Raw genomic sequence first — 24,140 nt, 5'->3', positions numbered from 1 at the left:
TCAGTCTATATACTGTGTGATTACGCCCCCCAGTAGCACACAAACGTAGATTAAAACTATAATGGGTCCTTTTCTGGCACAAGTAGAGTAATCATCTCAACGTTGTAAGAAGTGACTCACTGCTTTGTTGACGGAAAGGCTTGGGAGGTTTTTCGATCGAACTACAGCATTTCGCATCGGTCAATTACAGTACACATAGATTCTGCTGATGTCACTGATAATCACTCTCTGATGTCACACAAGCTCATGGAGGGTGGAACCGTGACACACTGTGACATCACTGTGACACCACGGGGGAGGGGGTGGGGGTGGAGGGAAACCGTGACACTTTTTCAAAGCCATTAACAAAACATTTTTGAGCGGTGCCTAACCACTCCAACTACCAGCTATGTCTGTCTGTCCGTCCGTCCCTGTATGTGTGTCCGTTTCAGCGCGGACAGCTGCAGTAGCACTATGTGCCCTGCGGTGGCACTGTTGGGCGGCGTGGCCGTGTGAACCGTACAGTGCAGAGTAGTACAGCACAGAGTACAGTACACAGTAGTACAGAGTACAGAGAGTAAACGGTAGTACAGTACAGTACAGTACAGAGTACAGTACTTCAGTAATCCTGGGGCTGAAAGGGATACCTTCAGTGATTTACAGGTGTCACTTCAATTATCAGTTTCTTATCACTCAGTCCAGAAATTCATGTTCCTGTCAACTAGTCATGTTAAATGTGACATGTGAGAACTGATAGTAACTGATGTCGACCACTGCAATAATTTTTCTACACTGGTGGTTATTGATCCTTCACTCACAGCAGCTTACTGTACAGTATATCACTGTCAGAAATGGATTATGACTCGGACTGTTGCATTTGTAATGGTGTTTATGTGGAGCCACCAGCTCAGTGGCCTTGTGGTTAGAGTGTCCGCCCTGTGACTGGGAGGTCGGGGTTCAATCCCCGGCCGGGTCATACCAAAGACTCTAAAAATGGAACCCAGTGCCTCCCTGCTTGACACTCAGCATCAAGGGTTGGATTGGGGGTAAGTCCCTGCGACATACTAGCGTCATGTCCAGGGGGTGTACTTGTACATCAAGCTGCCTCACGCTACAGAAACAGGAGATAGGCTCCTGCCCCTATGGGCCTCATGGCTCGGCAAGGCTACTTACTACTTATGCGGTAGTTGCACAAAAACAACAGGCTGCAGATGAAGGTAAAAGATTTAAACCACAGTCACAAAATAGTTGGCATCATTTTGTTAGTTCTTAACAACATCAGGTCATGCAGCTTTAACCCATTTAGACCTGAGGACGATTCTACAATTGCCTTCTAAGAAAAAGACAGTTTTCTGAAAAACCCATGTTTCTATGTCAGTGGTGCTCAAACATTTTCATGTCAAGGAGCCCCAGAATTATCTGTATTTGGCCACCGACCCGCAATCTGAAAATATGTAGTTCAAGGAACCCCCCAGAAGCAAAGATTTTAGTTCAAAACGTGGCATCAGTCATCTTATCTACCATGTCAATAAATGCACCACGTGTCTGTGTGTACGTACGTGTGTATGTACGTCTGTAATCCACATAACTCGAGAACCGTTCGCCCCACCGACAGATGCGTTCCACACCACCACATAGGGAGCGGAGTGCAGTGCCCCGGTGTTGTCAAGTCCGTCGGACAGGGCCCCTGTCCAGGCTCTGGACATCTCCATACATGGAGCTGGCCTGTTCTGACATCACACTGTTGTATACTGACATCTGCATATACTCCATATTTAGGCATGCCTGACAAAGAACTCCATATATGGGCATAAAAGGGACACAGACATAATTACTGGGTGGGGCATGCATTTCAACTTGCATCGTTCCAAGTAGGCCAGGGCACCGCTCTAGTGATGTCAATATTGTCCTGTGACATAATGTATGAGTCCAAATTTCAGCCAGGTTCAGCCTGACCAGAGCTACACTGACGTCCATTATAACATGAAAATAGTATATAAAACACGTGAAGCATGTAGTGGAGATTCTTCTTTGGCCTGCTTGGCATAACACATTTGTCACTGATCGGCCTAGTGGTTTGCAAGAATAGCTCCAGAGACACGCGTACGCACGCACGCAACGCAACGCAACGCACCCTCTTAGAATTGATTAGCATCCTGCAGAGCCACACCTTAAACAATTATCCACTAAATAGGTGAATAGGTCATTTTATACACCTGGACATTGCTAGTTAATTTACTCAAAGTGTTGCTGCAGGTATTACAGACAGATAATTACAAAATATATAAGAATTGTATGAAGAGCTCATTCAGTCAGTGTAATGTATAGCAATTCTGATTCTGTGGTATAATCTTGGCACCGTGGCTACAGTTATTATTACACTAATATTGTGGGATGTCAGATTGTACTCTGATCAAAGGTGCATTAGCACTGTATCAATGCACATGTAGGCATTCACACTGTATCAATGCACATGCAGGCATTAATACTGTATCAATGCACATGCAGGCATTAACACTGTATCAATGCACATGTAGGCATTAACACTGTATCAATGCACATGTAGGCATTAACACTGTATCAATGCACATGTAGGCATTAACACTGTATCAATGCACATGTAGGCATTAACACTGTATCAATGCACATGTAGGCATTAACACTGTATCAATGCACATGTAGGCATTAAACACTGTATCAATGCACATGTAGGCATTCACACTGTATCAATGCACATGTAGGCATTAACACTGTATCAATGCACATTAACACTATCAATGCACATTAACACTGTATCAATGCACATTAACACTATCAATGCACATTAACACTGTATCAATGCACATTAACACTGTATCAATGCACATTAACACTGTATCAATGCACATTAACACTGTATCAATGCACATTAACACTGTATCAATGCACATTAACACTGTATCAATGCACATGTAGCATGAGCTATGAAGTGAGTGAACATGCATTACCACTGTATCAATGCACATGTAGGCATTAGCACTGTATCAATGCACATGCAGGCATTCACACTGTATCAATGCACATGCAGGCATTAACACTGTATCAATGCACATGTAGGCATTCACACTGTATCAATGCACATGCAGGCATTAACACTGTATCAATGCACATGCAGGCATTAACACTGTATCAATGCACATGCAGGCATTAACACTGTATCAATGCACATGTAGGCATTCACACTGTATCAATGCACATGCAGGCATTAACACTGTATCAATGCACATGTAGGCATTCACACTGTATCAATGCACATGTAGGCATTAACACTGTATCAATGCACATGTAGGCATTAACACTATCAATGCACATGTAGCATGAGCTATGAAGTGAGTGAACATGCAAGTCTTCCAATTAATGACCATACGTGTGTGTCAGCTGCAGCCAATAAACGGCACAGCTGCTCTCGTCTCGTTAGCATACATTTATAATCACTGGTGCTGAACATGCCCAGCCGTCTCACTCCACTCTCTCTGCTTCTGAGGAGCACGTCCTGAACACGACGGCATCCAATAACCCCATGACCTCAATGTTCACGTCCTGAACACGACGGCATCCAATAACCCCATGACCTCAATGTTCACGTCCTGAACACGACGGCATCCAATAACCCCATGACCTCAATGTTCACGTCCTGAACACGACGGCATCCAATAACCCCATGACCTCAATGTTCACGTCCTGAACACGACGGCATCCAATAACCCCATGACCTCAATGTTCACGTCCTGAACACGACGGCATCCAATAACCCCATGACCTCAACGTCCTGAACACGACGGCATCCAATAACCCCATGACCTCAATGTTCACGTCCTGAACACGACGGCATCCAATAACCCCATGACCTCAATGTTCACGTCCTGAACACGACGGCATCCAAGAACCCCATGACCTCAACGTCCTGAACACGACGGCATCCAAGAACCCCATGACCTCTGACCCTCTGAGGAGCACGTCCTGAACACGACGGCATCCAATAACCCCATGACCTCAATGTTCACGTCCTGAACACGACGGCATCCAAGAACCCCATGACCTCAACGTCCTGAACACGACGGCATCCAAGAACCCCATGACCTCTGACCCTCTGAGGAGCACGTCCTGAACACGACGGCATCCAATAACCCCATGACCTCAATGTTCACGTCCTGAACACGACGGCATCCAATAACCCCATGACCTCAACGTCCTGAACACGACGGCATCCAATAACCCCATGACCTCAATGTTCACGTCCTGAACACGACGGCATCCAATAACCCCATGACCTCAATGTTCACGTCCTGAACACGACGGCATCCAATAACCCCATGACCTCAATGTTCACGTCCTGAACACAACGGCATCCAATAACCCCATGACCTCAATGTTCCCGTCAATATTACGCTCAGGCGCTTGTTTAATAATCCACCAATATGTCGGCACACGAAACCACAGAGAAGGATCTATATGTCCTGAGGGCTATTCGCCAGCCCGGAGGCGTGGCCTCCAGGCTGAGACCTGTTTATCCAACCCAGCATCCATCCATCCAGAGAGCTAGGCGGTAAGAGGGTGTCAAATCAAATCAAATCAAACTTTATTTATAAAGCACATTTAAAAACAACGGCAATACAAATGGAAATATAAAATGGGTTTTAAGCAGACACTTAAAGGACCACTTCACCACTTTTCAACTTCTCTTCCTATAATTGGTCCTAACTAATAAAATACCACAATTTTTTCCTACTCGGTCTGAGTCTTATAGGAAGGCTGTGGGCGGTTCAGAAACCCGTCCACCAGTGACATCATCGATGGTGAATCCAAGCTAATAGAAACGGCAGGCTTTCTTTTCCTGAAAAGTTGCAATGCAAAAGTTGAAGCCATCGTTCTCACGATAATAAAAATCTAAATATATTTTAAAACAAATCTTGTTTTAAAAAAAAAATCTGCCTAATGATGATGTCACTGGTGGACGGGTGTCCGAACTGCCCAAAGCCCTCTTATGAGAGACAGACTGAGTAGGAAAAAATGGTGGTGTTTTATCATGAACATTAGTGAGGACCAATTATATGAAGAGATGTTGAAAAGTGGTGAAGTGGTCCTTTAAAAGTCTCAATGGACTGGGCGGATCTGATGAAGAGGAAGGCTATTCCAGAGCCTAGGGGCAGCCACAGTAAAAGCACGGTCTCCCCTGGTTTTAAGTAGGGCTGTTTTGGGGGTCAATAGTGAGAGGTGGGCTGACCTCAGGGCTCTGACCGGCTTATGGTGTTGAAGTAGTTCTGCCAAGTAAGAGGGGGCCAGTCCATTGAGGGATTTAAAAGCAATTATCAAAAATGTAAAATCAATCTTAAATTTGTCAGGTAGCCAGTGGAGTGAGGCCAGGTGTCTGGAGCGTCTGGCTGGATATACTGTAGATGGAAATGGACAGTCATTACCCGGTGGTTTATAATGCAACAGAATGGGATTCCTCCCCTTCCTTAACAGTTGCACGCTCAACTATCCTCAAGCTGGTCATTGTAATCGGTGACAGTGGCCTTGTGGTTAGAGTGTCCGCCTTGAAACTGGGAGGTCGGGGTTCGATCCCTGGCCGGGTCATACCAAAGACTGTAAAAAATGGGACCCAATGCCTCCCTGCTTGACACTCGGCATCAAAGGGTTGGATTGGGGGTCAAATCTACTAATCAAATGATTCCCGAGCGCGGCGCACGCTGCAGCTCACCGCTCCTTGCCTGCGGCTCACCGCTCCAAGAGATGGGTCAAATGTGGAGAACAAATTTCACTGCGGTAACGTGTGTGACAAATCGTATGACTTTGACTTTATTGTAATCGGTGGGGATATGTTCTGTCCCTGCTTCTGGTCAGAATTAAATACATTCATTTCCTTTTGAGAAATGTACACTGTCTGTTTGATATTGGGTACTGTAACATTATAGACCCATGTCTATAATGCTTTATATTAAATACTTACAATCTACACCCAACGCTGTATAGTTATAAGAACTCGTATAAGCAAGTATAAAGTATATTATGCTTTTAAAATTATAAAAGCATAATTGGCAAAACTTTTTAACATTTGTCAAATTATTTTCTTGTGAAGTGAGGGGCGCTAATATATTAAAGTCTAACTCGTGTTGCTATGATTAGGTGATGTAATGATGATGTAAAACAAATGGTGACAAAACAAACATTAAATTCTCTTTATTACTTGCGCAAGCAGAGTGTGCAAGTATTGTGGTCGGCTGGACCAATGCATGCATGCATATGCATGTATGTAGCCTATGTATGTATGGTATGCATGGTTATAATTGGCTGTTGATGGTGACGTAATTAAGATATGTTTCAATGTTGGGTGGGTAAAAGGTAACGAATGTAAACATGTATGTATTCTACGAAAACCTACCATTTTCCATTTTCAGTGTTTGATTTTAAAAATACCATTTAAAAAAAAAAAAAAAAAAAAAAAGCTTTTAACACTTTGATTGCTGCAAGATCTCAACAGGCCTATTTGGATGTTGCTGCCGTTTAACATTGCACAAAGGCCTTGTTCGGGGGCCCACAGTAAAATGTTCTCTTATAGCGAGAATCACACGCCTACATCAAAAGAAAGCTGAACTTGTCCACTTCAATTAAAAAAATACATTTTGATTTTACCATGTTCCATTCTGGAGATATTGACCTTTTTGCAACACCTGCATTTGCCTGGAAGTGGTTATCTTGAACAGCGAGCAGAGTTATGGATGGTTTAAAGTCAGAGACATTGACAGGCAGATATAAAATTGAACCCAATAAATATCCTATACATCCTATACACCGAATGAAAGCCCTGAATGTGTACTTTTACGAGGAAAACAGTAAACATTGATCCCATCTACAGTTAGACAGTAATTGGTTATTGAATGCAGCTTGTGCCCACCAGATAACTTCAGAGAAGACATGGACGTGAACTCCTCAATATTCACAAAATAAGGCCTATAGCGACATATAAATACTATATACCGTATGAAACAGAAGACTCTCTGCTTTCATAAGGAAAAAAATTGTACTGTAATAATAAAAAAATCACACCCCTGTGAAGTGAGCAGTGCAACTCTACTTCTCTACTTATTCACTACAGCTCGCTATATACGGACTGAGGCAGAAAGTCATGTAAACCTTTTATTTACAGTTTGGTCTGTAAACTTCTACTGTAATAATAAAAATCACACCCCTGTGAAGTGAGCGTTGCAACTGTTCTGTACTTATTCACTACAGCTCGCTATATACGGACTGAGACAGAAAGTCATGTAAACCTTTTATTTACAGTTTGGTCTGTAAACTTCTACTGTAATAATAAAAATCACACCCCTGTGAAGTGAGCGGTGCAACTGTTCTTTATAGTTGCGCGGTGCAACTGTAGAGAACAGTTGCACCGCTCACTTCACAGGGGTGTGATTTTTATTATTACAGTAGAAGTTTACAGACCAAACTGTAAATAAAAGGTTTACATGACTTTCTGTCTCAGTCCGTATATAGCGAGCTGTAGTGAATAAGTACAGAACAGTTGCAACGCTCACTTCACAGGGGTGTGATTTTTATTATTACAGTAGAAGTTTACAGACCAAACTGTAAATAAAAGGTTTACATGACTTTCTGCCTCAGTCCGTATATAGCGAGCTGTAGTGAATAAGTAGAGAAGTAGAGTTGCACTGCTCACTTCACAGGGGTGTGATTTTTTTATTATTACAGTACAATTTTTTTCCTTATGAAAGCAGAGAGTCTTCTGTTTCATACGGTATATAGTATTTATATGTCGCTATAGGCCTTATTTTGTGAATATTGAGTTCGGGTCCATGTCTTCTCTGCAGTTATATCTGGTGGGCGCAATGTGCATCCACCCAGTATCCAATTTATGACAAACTGTACATGGGATCAATGTTTACTATTTTCCTCGTAAAAGTACACATTCAGGGCTTTCATTCGATGTATAGGATGTATAGCATATTTATTGTGTTTATTGTTATATCTGCCTGTCAATGTCTGACTATAAACCTTCATAACTATGCTTTCTTTTTGATGATGATTGCCGCCTCGCCTAATCTATCTCACTGCTTTCATTGTTTTGATCGCAGTAACATTGGGGGGGGGGGGGTCATGGGCACATTGGGCAGCAAAAGTCTTGATCCGTACGGCTATAAAAAGTCCCATTCCACCGTTCGGTTCAGAACTATAGTATAACGCGTTGTCATCAGCTGATTTTGTTTTTCAAGCTAGTGTAGGGGAACATGCCTGGGCATGCTAGCCTGGCACGGCCAGACTCATAGCGAGGGTTCACTGATGTTTCCTCCGGGGAAGAATCTTCAGTGAATCCCCGCTATGAGGCTGGCCAAGCCAGGCTATGGGCATGCAGCTTGGGGGCGATGGAGGGGGAAAAAAGCGTCACCCGGCTGTGATGTCGACGAGAAGGAAAAAATGACTTCCACAGATGACAACACCACGGTTTAGGTCGCGGAAAAGTTCGTTATACATTACACCCGGGTCGATTACGTCCCCGACGCGTTCATTGCGGTCTTATCACTACAATTATAATGAATAAAAAAGCGTTACAATCACACGTCTGAGCGATCTCCGATTATGACGGCTCTGCATGGCGATACGTGATCCACCAACGGAACACTGTCTTGTCGTGGCAGCCCCTCGATACTGTGGTTAGTTCGTAGTATTGTAGGCTCGGGGATCGTTTGGTCGCTACAGTATGAAGAAGGAAACATGCTCTTTCTTGACTCTTGAAGTGGGCGGTCGCATTACTTTTCTCTCTCCCTCCCTGCCTATTCTCACCTCTCTCCCTGCTTACGTGTCTCTCTACACTGCCTCTCGTCTAAATCTCTGACTAAAAATGGAGTTAATTAGCTGGTCATTAAGTGCTTTCGACAAGATTTTCTCGGACAGACATTCCGGTGCGGGGGAGCCGACATGCCCACCGGGATCTTTTCCTGCTGGTTATGTGAGAGACCCTTATCGCCTAACTTGGGGGATGTTATGCCTGACTGTGCTAAACGTGGAGGATGTGGAAGACCTATGGATAATTGGACTCGTGGTAGCAGGCTTGGTGCTATCAGGCCTAGGCGGGAGCCTGATCTACCGGAAAATTTCGAGGGGAGCAGTCGACGACGTCGGAAGTGGGCCCAAGCTGCTCACCATGGTAACTGAACTGTGCAGAGTGACGGGAGGCCTCGCTGTGGCTATAGCTGAGCTCAATCGAAAGCATGATTCCAACTTTGAAAAACTTTCTGAGAGACTCATTGGCCTCGAGCGAAGATTTGAGACCTGCCTGGAGCGTCTATCTGCGATACAAGGGATGTTACTACGGGCAAAACTCGAGAAAAATGATTCTGAATAAATAAGAATCCCTTTCTCGCATAATCTGGAAATAGGCTCATGGCGAATGCAGTGGAGAAGATCACGCGCACCCACCCCACCTCCCCCCCTCACACAGCATCTGAAAGTGCTCTCGTCTGGGAACCAAGGCCACGCAGTCTGTACAGCTTGCTGTGTTATTCCTCTCACTATCTGGACTTTTGAGACAACGCGACCCTGGGATCCACATCAGAGAGGGCTACTCAGGACACACAAACATAAACAATGAACTTAACGAACACTTCACACACACTCCTACACCACACGCCGCCCACCCCCCCCCCCCCCCCCCCCCCCAAGCCCCATCTGCCGCTGTTCCGGATGTGCTCCCTTTTTTTTTTCCTACGCGCACGCAGCCCTTCCAATCAGAAGAGCGGCGTGCTGGTAGTGCTTTTTGATTGGTGCCCTGACCTACAACCCGTCCTGCCCCCCACCCAAGATCCTGTGCCCACACGATACAATGCAACTGTAATGTAATGTGATGTGATGCCCCCGCCACCCCAACCACCCCCCCCCCCCCTATCCCCCCACCCAAGTACATTCTGTGCCCACACAATACAATGCAACTGTAATGTAATGTGATGTGATGTTTATTCTGTTTTCTTTTTCTTTGATGCAAGAAAGATGTATTTTGGCGCTGCACTGCGGCGACATGGGCATAAGGGCTACGCTTGCATGCGGGCCCTTTGTCTAAGACACATTTCTTCCTCGGGAGACAAATAATAAAGAACCTTGAACCTTGAACCTTGAACCATCTGTCCATGTGTGTTGCAGATGTTATGCATTGCAATGCCGATCTGGTGCATATGTGTTTAGGCAATAGGCAGCGTTCCGTTCAGCGTTCAACTGGCTTCTACACGTAAAGCGGCCAGCCCTCCTGTTTTCAGGAGGGGAGGGGGGTTTTTGTTTTTTGTTTTTTTTTCTGATCACGTGAGCGGGAGTAAGCAGCAATGATAGGGCGATGGTTCTTCATTGTCCGGGTGGGTAAAAAGATGAATGAAAGTATTCTATAAAAAAGTGATTGAAACGTATTGATACGTGATCCGCACCCGACGTTTGATTAATTGATAACGTATTGATACGCGATCCGCGTTGGGAGTGTTAAGACCTTTTTTGTTTGAAGTAGATCGGTACCTATCAGGAACATGAGGTGTGCCATCTCAGGCTATTTTATTTTTTGTATTTTTTCCACACATTTAATGAGCATGCATGTGCATTTTGTCAACCCTGTTACCAACATTTGAATTACTTTTTTTTTTTTAGGCTTTCGCCTTTACTTAATATTTTTTATGGAGTGACAGACAGTAGGCTGACAGGAATTTGGGAGAGAGATGGGGGGGGGGGTCACATGTCTGGACGGGGCGGTGTCCAGGATCCTCTCCGTCTGCTCCAGTAGATCCAGTAGGTCATGGTACCGGCCACCGCCGCCAGGACCAGCAGCACCGTCAGCACACAGGTGGTCGCCAGTGTCGCCTGGCTGGTCCCACCTGGAGGACCCGAGGGCACCGCGACGATGGTCCTGACGTCCGCTCCCACCCTGTTGCTCACACTGCAGGTCACGGACATGTTCTGTCCGTTGGGGACCACCACGGTGACCGTGGAGGTGGCCTTGCCGTCCCTCTCGTTGTAGGAGCTCTCGTCGTGCGCGGCGTTGACGTTCCACACGAAGACGGGTCGGGGCACTCCCTGAGCCTCGCAGGCCAGCCGGGTGCCGTTCTGGGTCAGACTGGTGATCACGGGTGAGCCTTCCACCACCAGGTCAAAGGACCGGCGACTTGCCAGGCCGGCCGAGGAGACCTCGCATGCGTAGCTGCCCGCGTCCTCGTAGCTCAGGTTCCCCAATGCGGGGGCCGCCTCCATCCTCTCGCCGTCCTTGGTCCAGGACACTGTTGTGTCGTTTGGCCTCACCTCCATCTTCACCACCAGGGGCTCGCCGACCATCTTCACGATGCTCCCCGTGGGGCTCAGACTCAGGTAGTGGACGGGAACGGTCAATGGCTTGGACTCCTCCGTGCCCAGCTGGTGGCTGGACAGGCAGGAGAAGCGTGCGTCGACGTCCTGCCTGGTGGCGTTGTACTGGAGAGTCGAGGATGTGGTGGACAGACCGGTGGAGGAGTCCTCCGCCACGGTGGACGTGATGACGACATGCGTCCCGTCAGACACCAACGGCCGGCCGTTCTTCTGCCAGGTGAGCTTGGCCGCGGGGTGGGCGTCGCTCGCCACGCACGTTCCCAACAGCGTCGGCACGCCTTCCTCCAGGAACTCCGCTTGGTCGCCGACAACGGGGAGGGCCGGCTTCTTGTTGACCGCCACGGAGCTGAGATAACTCTCATAACTGTTGGTAGACTTCACTTGGCACACGTAGTCCCCCTGGTCCTTCAGCGTTCCTTGGCTGATCAGGAGGCTGGAGTCGCCGGAGATGTTGACCCGCGGGACGTAGATGTCGGCTTGGGTCAGACCGGGAAGTTTCTCCAAGAGCTTGGTCAGAGGGCCGTCGTTGCTCATGTATTTCTCCCACGTCAGCAGTCCCAGGCTGTCCCCCGGGGGAAGGTGGTAGGGACACGGCACCACGATGGTCTCTCCATACAGGCCGCTCACCGTCTCCGCGGTCCTCTGGGCCAGGAGAGGCATGGAGGCCGCGATGCCGAAGAGGAGGAGGAACATCAACGTGAGGGCAGATGAAGAAGGCATTCTGGACACTCTGGGATGCAAGAGATGATCTCTGATCTGAAGCTGCTGGAAGCCGAGTGTGCTAGCACAGTATCTGTCCACCTTTTATAGACGGATGTCACGGTTCTCGTGTCACCATGACTCAGCCATAACCATATAAGGAGTTCCCAATGGAGCTACGGACACAATACGCAGTGTGTTGTCTAACCTTAATCTGTCGTCATGGCATCAGCAAGCAAATCGGTGCATATATGGGCACAGAAGAGGGTATGTTCATATACCGATGACAGAAGCATGTCCATTTATGGGCATACAAGTGACACAGGCAGACAGATCTCCATACATGAGTATACAATAGAAACGGACAGACGGGTACAGACAAATCTCTGGCCCCTGGCCCCTCCCCGGGGGCGGGCGGGGCAACAGGGTGGGCTTCTGGGAGGGGGGGGTGGGGCTTGTTGTTCAGGTGGTCTGTGGCCTGTTTGGGGGAGGAGGAGGAGCAACAATTGATCCTTAATAGATCTCTAACTCTTGAGAGTGTAACATTTTTTGTTAAAACATCTGCATAAGTTTTGATTTGCTTGAATTCAGCAGTGTGTTATTTCTGGATAATGACCGCTCCGATGTCTAATCAAAGTCTCGACGATGCAGCAAACCTAAAATCGATTCTATTTGATCAACTCACTTCCGTGTTTTCCTACAGCCGGCCAGCGCGACACTTATGGAATACTTTCATTACCGCAAGCAACGAAAAAGTTTCGTCTTAGTTTTAGTCGACAAAAACAACGCTGGTTGTGGGTCAATTTACTGTATGTATTAAGTATCCGTCTAATAAGTGGGATAATGCGTGTCTAGGTGGTCATTGTCCATATATAATTCATTAATCACTCACTGTCTGTGATTTATCTATCAACTTACATAGTCGTCCATGTCTGTGTCAGGCATGCCCAAGGTAATGCCCAAATATGGGCATGTCTGTGTCAGGCATGCCCAAGGTAATGCCCAAATATGGGCATGTCTGTGTCAGGCATGCCCAAGGTAATGCCCAAATATGGAGTGTTGTGATGTCAGAACATGCCAGCTTATGGAGTTCTGTGTTAGGCATGCCCAAATATGGAGTGTTGTGATGTCAGAACATGCCAGCTTATGGAGTTCTGTGTTAGGCATGCCCAAATATGGAGTATGTGATGTCAGAACATGCCAGCTTATGGAGTTCTGTGTTAGGCATGCCCAAATATGGAGTATTGTGATGTCAGAACATGCCAGCTTATGGAGTTCTGTGTTAGGCTTTGAGATAGCACATCATATAATAAATAATACATTCATATTATGCATGACATCCATATATGCCAGCTCATTGTGTTACCATTTTTCCCATTCAAAAGTACTTGCCTTTGTCGTACTGTATGTACAGTTGGGTGCCACCGATATTGTCCCTTATCATTTGACCCATTTAGGCCTGACCTCAAAATTTTAAAAAATCCTTCTAAATCCTCCAGTTTTCTGAAATAAATATTTTCACGATTTTTCAAAAATAGCAGACCTACAAGCTCGTAGTGCGCCACTCGGTGGCGCGCTATGAGCTTGTAGATCTGCTATTTTTCAATAGCTAAATTATAACATAATGTTTAAAACACCAAAAGGGGTTCCCGCCCAAAATGTGTTAACTGTCCTTTTGCGCAGATCACGCAAACCTCAGCAAAAAGAAAAGGACAATATCGATGGCCTCCAACTGTACAAGGTGAAAATGGTAAATGGTCACTTTTCTCCAAAGCGCTTTACAATGCTCATTACACACATCATGCACATTCACACACCGATGATGGAGGAAACCATGGAAGGTTTCCATCCTGGTGTGACAACGCCTTCTCGCAGCTTAATGTCTCTAAAACAAAAGAGCTATGCATAGATTTTAGACGTTCCCCACAACCCCCCCCAGAAGAGTGTTGTCAATGGACAGACCGTAGATATTGTGCCCAGCTACAAATATCTGGGCGCAATAATTGATGACGAGCTGAAATTCGACCTAAATACTGATGTGATGTATAAAAACGCCTGTACTGTCTAAGGAAATTGGTTAAAGGAGCATTCAGTGATTTGGGTGATTTGGAAAACCACCCAGTCCGCCCCGGTAACAAAATGTGCACATGCACGCTCTACAGTGGGGGAAGTGCAACAGGCCAACAGCACGTGCACCAAGGCCCGCCCCCACTCGATCATGATTGGAGGAAGGCCCCACTCATCCTGATTGGATGAAGGTTTTGCCACCCGCCACCAAAACTGAAACTAGGGTTTTTTTACCCCAGGGGCTCACTGGGGACAGGGAGGAACTCCTTATATGGTCAGCACACTCTATAGTAGGGAGGATTATCCAGAAAAAAAGAAAAAATAAGTGATATTTGAATTAAGTCAAATCACTGAATATACCTTTAAGTTCAATGTCGACAAGACTCTGATGAAACTGTTTTACAGTGCCTACAGTACATTGAGTCTGTAATTTATTTTTCGATTATTTGTTGGTATGGTAATCTTTGTATCAGAGGCAAGAACTCCCTTGGGGGAAATTGTGAAAGTGGCCTTTAAGATAATTGGCTCACAGACGGATAGCCTAGACCTTATCTTTAAGAAACAGGTGCTTAACAAAGCTCTGTGTATCCGATCTGTTGCTGCTCACCCACTAAATGGAGAGTACAAACTCCTCCCATCTGGCCTTCGCTTGCGAGCCCCCCACACAAAACAGGCCCCCCACACAAAACAGGCACAAATATTCCTTTGTCCCCGTCTCTATTTGCACACTGGATCCTGCTGTGGGTAGATCAAGGAGATAACCTTATGATGAGCACTTTATTTACTGTATTGGTCTCGTGCCTACTGTCTATGCACACGCACGTTCTATGGCCAACGTGCACCTATCGCATAGCACTTTAACGCCTGAACTTTAATGGTTATGTGCACTTTTGTACTTTGGTATCTGCTATGTGAACTGTTTATGTTTTATTTGTATACTGTTTCATTGTTTAATGTAGCCTACTGTCTATGCTGCAACCCAATTTGCCCTTCGGGGACACTAAATAACCTTGAACCTTGAAGGCCCCTCACATGCTCCGACATGCGTTGCCGGTTAAGACACATACGTGGCCGGCTAAGACTCACCCGTGGTTTAGGGTGTCGGACTATTGCGTGTCAGACTGTTAGCATGACGGACCAAAGATATGATATATTGATTCCAAGACATCCGCTATACCTACAGTAACAGTACTGTACTGAGCCACTGCCATCCCCGATGTGATCGTAGGGAAAAGGAGACTTCCCTACTTGATGAATGTTTCCTTTTTCTGCCACCACTGCTGATTTCTGCTCCAAGGACAGTTTTCTTCGATACATAAATCACCCTCTAATGAAACACTATCATCATCTTGACTCAAGTAATTTGCAAAGGGTTCAGCACCAGTTCCCTTGTAATAGCATAATTGAACGATCGATGAAGGAATAGATAGATATTTATTAGGTATACGTATGCACAGCAAATGTGAAAATGTTCATCTCTCCCTTGCAGAATCACACGGTGAGGCTGAAATAAGTGGCGTCATCCACACCTCTTGTCCGTTTTCTCCAATGAGCATTGGACATTGCTCCAGCACTAGTGTTGATTAAAATGTTAATTTAGTTTTAGGTTTAGTTCAATCTGCAGTCAGAATGCAGATGTGGGTTCTTCTGAGCCTCTCTCAATCTGATTTACGCTGCCATCTACAGTATCTGGGTAATTAAACCACATTGTGAGGTGAAGAGTTTGACTGACTTTTCCAGCCTTTTTTGTGCGGAAAACCATTCAAATGGAATCCGTGTTGATTTCGTCGACTGAAACTAAGACGAAAAGTGTTCATCGACTACCTTTTATCACTGACGAAAACTAAATGGAATAAATGAAAACTATGATGACTAAAACTAAGACTAAATGTACTGACAATTTCGTCAACAAATAAAAACTAGACTAAAATGTTAGGAAGGGACTAGTGGACAAGAGATCCAGTATAAGTAATTTTACAATTAGTTGCATGCTGAAAATAGCTGATCTACAAGCTCACAACGCGCTGTGAGCTTGTAGATCAGCTATTTTCAGCAAGTGTAAAAACAGTCATTACGACGGCATCAAGGCCCACCAAAATACATTTTGTTTGACTAAATCAACTGTAGATTTAGTCGACTAAAATCTTATGATATTTAGTCGACTAAAACATTCCAGGTGACTAAAATGTGACTAAAACTAAATAAACTATTCAGGAGACTATGACTAAAACTAAAATAAAAAATGTGCTGCCAGAAACACTGAATGGAATCCAGGCTGACATCAGTCAGACTCAGACCCAAGTGCACCACAGACAGTCAGTATCTCCTGCCCCTCGCAGACGCAGACCATTCAAAATGCATTTCCTCTTGCAAGTAGTTGCTCTTGATCTGATGGCCTTTATTGCGAATGCAGTGAGCACTAACTATGAGACCTAGCAGAACATGTCTGTCTGTGTGTGTGTGTCTGTCTGTGTGTCACGCTGTAACACCACCCGCCCGCCACCAGAGGGCGCAGCTGTATCACACACACAAAAACACACACACACACACACACACACACACACACACACACACACACACACACACACACACACTTAACTTAAAAAAAAACTTTAAAAGAAAAAACTTAAAAAATAAACTTACAAAAAAACTTACAAAAAAACGTACAAAAAAACGTACAAAAAAACGTACAAAAAAACGTACAAAACAACTTAAAGAAAACTTAAAAATAAAGAAAAACACACACACACACACGCACGCACACATACAATAACTTAAAAAACGTAACTTAAAAAAAATCTTAAAAAAACTTTAAAGTTTTTTGTTATTGCAATTTACGAGCTGCGTTCGCTTCCCGTGTTTGCGCGTCTTACTTGTGTGTGCCTCCAAAATGTGGTAGAGGATGTGTGAAGTATCACAGCCTGGGGGTGGAGAAATACTGTACGACTACTTTGTCCACTTAAATTCCCCACATTAGCAAAAGGTATGTCCCATTTAACAGTGAAGTGATGCTTTGGGTTTCTTGCATGTGTACAGTACGTACAAACCCAGCATATTTAATGCTGTATTTTTCCCCAAGAGACTTCCATGGCTTTGCCCACACAGCATCTTTTTTTGGAGGAATCCAAAGGCAGGCAATGCATTCATCAGGGACCCAATTACTCTTTCACAGATCTTTCTGGTTTCATCTATTTTTCATGGGAGGTACAGCATGGATGGGGTTTTGCGTCGTGCTAAATCCCACTGTGTGTTATCTCGGATAGCTCTTTTTGGAGACACCCCTTCCACGCGGTATCGTGGGCACCGCTTTTCACTACATCGGTTATAATAAGCAGTGTTGTTTTTGGCAGCAGATTTTGATTTTAGTTTTAGTCATAGTCTCTTGAATAGTTTTCATTTAGTTTCAGTCACATTTTAGTCACCTGGAATGTTTTAGTGTTAGTCTAGTTTTAGTCGACTAAATATCATAAGATTTTAGTTTTAGAGTAAATCTACAGTTGATTTTGTCGAACAAAATGTGTTTTGGCGGGCCTTGATGCCGTCGTAATGACTTTCACTTGCTGAAAATAGCAGATCTACAAGCCCACAACAACTAAGATGAAAATTTTTCATCTTAGTTTTAGTCGACGAAAACACTGATAATAAGACTATTGTGGTCTTCTATAGCTGACTGGTCGTCAGTGTCCGGCTCCAACACTGACAGAGGCTTGATTTCCACTGTAGTCAACAGCCTGGCATCCCTATTTTGGGCATGTCATTATTTAATAGGTGAAAATATTGTCCAAACATTAAGAAAAACGTCGATGTTTGAAAAAGAAAAAATAGGCGATCTACAAGTTCACAATGCGTCACATCATAACGCATGTCACCCCCTCCCCCATCTCTCTCCCCCATTTCCTGTCAGCCTACTGTGATTCTATCCCTCTACAAAAAAATCACACCCGTGTGAACTGAGTGGTGCAACTCCCCTCTCCCCCCCCCCAGCCCCAGCCCCCCCCCCCCCCCCCCCCCCTCTCTCTCTCTCTCTCTCTCTCTCTCTCTCCCCCCTCTCCCCCTGGCCCCCCCCCCCTCTCTCTCTCTCATTAGCAGGCAACAGTGCAGCACTATCTCTCTCTCCGTTTCTGGCACAACAGCGCCACTTTTGCCCCTACTGGTACTCATAGTAACATAGTCACATACATAGTCACATACATAGGTTAACACGGACATTGCTGTTCCTTGGAGTGGTTGCACCACTCAAAAATAAAATAAAGGCGCAAGCCACAAAAAATATCTTTAAAAAAAAAAAAAGATATCTGTCTAGGGACAATGGTTGTGTGTAATGGTTGACATACTGTCTGAAACAGAAGGACAAACAACAGCAACGTCGGGGGGTTTGCTGCCGTCCCCTCAGCGAGGGCCCTGCAGGGAGAGCGGGAGGAGGGGGTATAGAACCATAGAAACACGTGTCAGCAAAATGGTAATGTTGTTCCTCATTACCGCTCCCATTGGAAATGACACGTGAAATAAACCATCTCCTACCATTGTCGATGCGTTATGACTGAGCGCAGCGGCATGTCGCAGGGCATGAGCGTGTGAGGGTGAAATATGTGAATGGATGCAGTTGTACTCAACCGTACTGTACAACCGGTAGGTGTTCTTAACCCATTCTGGACGCGAACCCCTTTTGGTGTTTTAAGCATTATGTTATACTTTCTTTAGCTATTGAAAAGGGGGGGTCCCTGGAACAACATATTTTCAGGGGGGGGTGGGTCCCTGGAACAACATATTTTCAGGGGGGGGTGGGTCGATGGAACAACATATTTTCAGGGGGGGGTGGGTCGATGGAACAACATATTTTCAGATGGGGTACATATGTTTTTGGGCATCCTTGACATGAAAATGTTTTGAGAACGACTGACATAGAAACATGAGGTTTTTCAGAAAACCTCATGTTTTCCTCATGAAAACCTCACCTCAAGAAAACCTCAGGATTTAGAAGGCATTTTGTAGAATCGTCCTCCGGTCTAAATGGCTTAAGGTGCCTGGGTGCAGGCTACCGTACATTTCCATGTCTTTCATCACAGTTCCACAGTGTGCACCTCATACATGTAAAACACTTCTGGGAAGGAAGAAGGGAGTGTGCGAAGGGGGGAAGATCTATTGGGGGTTGTGGGAGCAGTTAGGTGCGGTTGGACAGGGCTCCTGAAAGGGAGAGATTAATGGTGGTAGTGGAGGGTAGAGTGTGAGAGATGGTGTGAAGGGGTTGGGTGGAGATTGGGGTTCAAGGTTGTGATTTTGAATTATAGACAACTCGACGTGGTTATAGTTTTAATTCCCCAAGCAAAGGTCAGAGCCATAATTCGACTACCTGTTAATGAGAGCAAGGCGGGGGGGGGGGGGGGGGGGGTGTAATTGGGACGTTAATGGAGAAGATAATGACAGAACACGACCCACCCTCGTTGGCCCCACCACACACCAGTGCTCCCCGGCCCACACCGCTATCGTAGCTGTTAACGGGGTTAACACCTCGAAGCGGCGCCATTATTACACACAGAGTTAACAGAACGGGACTTGAAGCGTATAGGTTTGTGTGATTTTTAGAGGTTGCCGTTTTCCAAACCCCATGGGATGCACACTCAGTTGTACTTAACATTTCAAGAAATGTGGTGAGAACTGTGACCATTACAGTACCTGATGACTTCAGTTGTTGCTGTTATGGCTACATCTGTGGAAAGTAGTGAATAATGTGTTCCACACTCAAAATACAGGATTAGTACCACCCCCCCATCCCTCTGCTAGTTTCCTAATAATTTATTCAACTGTGTAGTTCAGTTTGGCACTATAGGGGCAATCAGCCGTGTCATAGTTTTCTTTAGAATCGCTGAGCTTTGAAGGTGAGCATGGCTGAGTACGCTCGGCAGATAATCAGGTGTGCCCATTAAGTATGTAGGACAAGAGCAAAGCCTAATGGCCTCACTGGAGCCCTGTTGAATGTACCGAGACATACTGACCTTTATAGGCTGGCAGGAACCTTTTCTATGACACATGGCCTGCTTTGTGCTTTCTGACTTTCTCCACTTTTCCCAGAAAAATGATTTTTTTTCCCCCATTAAAAAAAAAAAGTGACGGCCACATAATTAATTCAGTTTCCCGTTTCTTTCCCAGTTCTGAGGAGGAGTTACCACTTTGTCTCGAATTCCTGTTAATGCTTCTAAAGCCTCATTATCATTATTGAAAAAATAAGAGACACGCTTAATTCAATTTGGGCCAATCAAGACCCACCTTGTTCAACATTACGCCTCAGTGTTATATCCTGATGATTATTATAGAACTGATTATTACCCACATATATGGCATACTACGATATTAAACGACATTAAAATAAAATCATATGCATATTATTATTATATTCATGCACACCTAACCTCCTAGTGCTTCAGTCTTCAGTGTCATGACAAATATAGAGTAAAGATCACTGCTCACTGCTGCGCATTCGGACCCGAATATCGGAAACGTATTTCGTGTGCCATCCATCCATCCATCTTCAACCGCTTATCCGTAGTCGGGTTGCGGGGGCAACAGCTCCATCCGGTTTGCTCCAGACTTCCCTCTCCAGAGCAACATTAGTGACTTCCTCCTGGGGGATCCCGAGACGTTCCAGGGCCAGTGAGTCGATGTGTTTCCTCCAACTGCGCCTTGGTCTGCCCCGGGGTCTCCTCCCAGTGGGACGTGCCTCGAGGACCTCCCTATAGGGAGACGCCCGAGAGGCATCCTAACCAGATTTATTATTTATTATTCATTATTATTTTGTGTGCGAAGGACCTAATCCGAGAAACGCAGCAGCGAAAGTTCCTTAACACTAGCACGTCGAAGCGAGGTGTGAAGAGCATTAGAAGAGATGCAGGGAGAGAGTGGCCAATGGAATTGCACGAAAAACACGGTCATCATAACCGTTAGCCGTCAGAGTAGTAGGTGAGTTGAGTTCAGACATGCTAGTGTTAAAGCCTGATTTATAAAGCTTGCATCGGCGACGCGTTGCGAGCTTGTATAGATCTGTATAAATGTGGTTTAACCGCCACCACCACGGCAGTGGCAGCCGTCGGCTAATGAAACACACGGTGCTGTTGTCGCTCCTGTATGCGTGTCTCTCTTCACTCCTCTCCTCCCGTTCCTCCGTCTGGAGTGAGATCATCACCCCCTGATCTGACTGGGAGTACAGGAGCCTTTATCGGAGATGTGCGAGAGAGAACGCACACTCTGCTCTCCTGGGGAACCTGCTCTGCATGACGGCATGGCACTATTTATAACCATGATGTCATTGTGGCTGAGCCTGCATAGTATGCACGTATGACCCCCACAACCCCCCCCCCCCCGCCCCCCACCTCCCTTCAGAACTCAGCAGGGAGCCTTGAGTAGTAGCTCTCGCATTGGAAAACCAACTCATCATGAATATTGAAAAGACTTCTTCTTAGCATGCCGACGTATGCGCTCCTCGCGGTGTCTAGAGAGAGGTTTGGTGTGGTATTGTGGGGAAATTACCTCATTGCCTCTACTTTGCTGTTGATTTGCTATTCTAGGACCACACAGGATCTAGGACATCACACACCTTGCTAAAATAAAAAATAAAAAGAAGAAGAAAGTTGTCCGTCTCATGTCGCTGCGTTGAAGTGCATGGTAACAAGGTTGTGTACTGTGTACGTGTGCTTTTACCAGAACATGACAGATGTTTTGCTGGCCCTGTGGTGCCATGTGACGTGAGAGAAATGGGCTAGAATGCGTGACTGTCTGTCTGGTATCCAGTGTTATAACGGTCCCAGTGAGCCTCGGCGAGTGGCTGATTTCCCAGGCCTGAACATGCTGGCCTCGTCTAGCCCACGACTGCTGCAGCAGCACATCACATGACGTGACTACCATATTCCTCCCTGCATGAAAGAGCGGTTTGTCTCTGCGGAGATCCCCATAAACGCTCTCCTCTATTAATATCTCCTAGTATCTATTCTTTCCTCTGGAGGTATGGGAGATGCCAGCCAGCATCTAAATGCTGTCGATAAATGGGCTGCACATTTTGGATATACTCCCAGACTCTCTGGTAAGCGTTCATATTTTTTATTTTGTGCCTCTGAAGGAGTCTAGCCGTCTGTATCTTTCAAACCACTGAACCGATCAGCGACACACCTCTGCTTCCGCTCCTTGTGATCAGATTTGGATTTCGGGTGTTAAAGACATTATTTGAATAATCAATCAAACTTATATTTCTTAGTGACATTAATCTTTGCTGAGATAATTCGATCTCAGATCGGATATCAACGTGATCCCAATGCAGTTATTTTGGTTTTCTAACCAATGATCTTCATCCACTTGGATAAGGATTAAAAGTGTTGATCTCTTTGATCCTGAGATCCACATGATACTTTTTTTTCAGGTGTATTTATCCGGCTAGTGCAACGGTGAGATAATGAGGGTGGTTTGATCTGTCTGTTGACATTGTGAGTTCTGAGTTTAATTAATCTTCTCAACACAGGTCTTCTGTCTGGGAAGTATTTTGCCCGATTTTCTCGTCCTTAAAATAGAAGTCTTTTTTTTTTATCAGTTAAGTTTCCCTTCAACACGTGAGTAAATAGTGGAATCAAACGTTTTAGTTCAGAGTAGTTTTGGCTCGATTAAAAATGCTTGCCACTGAGGCAAATTGATCCGCGGCTGTCGCCCCGGGGCAGACCAACGCGCAGTTGGAGGAAATACACCGACTCACTGGCCCTGGAACGTCTCGGGATCCCCCAGGAGGAAAACACTAATGTTGCTCTGGACAGGTGTGATCAAGACTGATGTCGATTGAATTTCACATTTTTAAATGCAGGAAACAAATTACATCATTTTTTGTTTATGTACCATTACATTATGGCAGGTGGGCAAATGTATGTTAGGCCAGTCTTTAGGGCAGGGGTCCTCAACTATAAATGCTGAAGGTCCACTAATAATGTTTGAGGTCCGGTCCCATGAGCGTGACGCGGGCCATGCAGCGGCCAGCGGAGAGCAGGGCTCTATGCCTGTTTAGTACAGTCACACCAAGGCAAGCTTATACAAATCGGTTCCCCTCCCAACCAACCAATACTGGGGTGCAGAGTATGGAAATAGAATGTTTCACAAATATTCCCCTCCAAAAATGCACAGCAAATGAGAGGTATTGTGTTGAGGCACAAAGAACACTTTTTTTTTTTTTTTAAAGGACCGCGGTCGGCCTATTGAGGACCCCTGCTTTAGGGAGTGGATGTCTGCTATTTCTGTACCTAAACAAGAGGGGGATGGAGAGTACTCCTGAAACTAGAGAAGCCATCTGCCTCGTGGTTTCCTATTCATTTAGTTTGATCCAGACATAAACAGGAATGCACCTTTTGTAAAGTCATCAAATGCGATTCCTGCTGTGCCTTGGAGGTTGTCTTCTTTAGAGCTGATGACTGCACTTGTTTCTTTTTTTTTGTGGTTTTCACTGATTTGAATCCAAAGCACAGCCCAGGGACATCCATTTCAGCTTTGAAATTGCTTTCAGTAGCCCAGCTGTACGAAGCATGGAGGAAGGTCCCGAGGTATCGCAGGGAAACAAGTGGATGCCCCGTGGAAGCGGCTCCATGAACGTTCTTGTTTATGTTAGGATAATAAAAGTTCAGGAGAGTTAATCAAAACTGAGACAGAATTTAAAAAGTCCTCAAGTCATGCAATGTAAATTCACCTACTGTACCCTTCCTGTTTTGATAGCATGCATGCACACACACATGCACAAGCACGCACACACACACACACACACACACACATGGGCGCGCACGCGCGCGCGCCCATTGGTGTGCCTTGGGTACAAAATGTTCGCTGATTATAAATACATCTTGTAATACATTTATTTCATTTTTCACAGACATGAGAACATCAACATGCCCCCAATGATCTTGGCGCCCCTCACTTCACACTTCAAGTGTGATGTTATGGTGTAAACTCACAGTGAGCACATTGTGAGCTTATCGTCTATTTTCTGTCAGCAA

General features: G+C 45.4%; 2 protein-coding genes across 2 annotated transcripts in view; one reads left to right on the top strand and one right to left on the bottom strand.

Annotated features, from left to right (window-relative positions):
- The window catches only part of nav3 (neuron navigator 3), a 503,241-nt gene that overhangs the window by 78,558 nt on the left and 400,543 nt on the right, over positions 1 to 24,140 (top strand). The window lies entirely within an intron of this gene.
- On the bottom strand, positions 10,738 to 12,084 carry LOC306916741 (CD166 antigen homolog; the record flags this gene model as incomplete). The annotated part of the gene is made up of 1 exon (XM_079494758.1): positions 10,738 to 12,084. One exon carries the CDS (start codon positions 12,082 to 12,084, stop codon positions 10,738 to 10,740), a length of 1,347 nt encoding a protein of 448 aa, XP_079350884.1.

The sequence above is a fragment of the Electrona antarctica genome (genome assembly GCF_951216825.1).
Source record: "Electrona antarctica genome assembly, chromosome: 23".
Taxonomy (NCBI): domain Eukaryota; kingdom Metazoa; phylum Chordata; class Actinopteri; order Myctophiformes; family Myctophidae; genus Electrona; species Electrona antarctica.
This window is presented reverse-complemented; position numbering and strand designations above follow the sequence as displayed.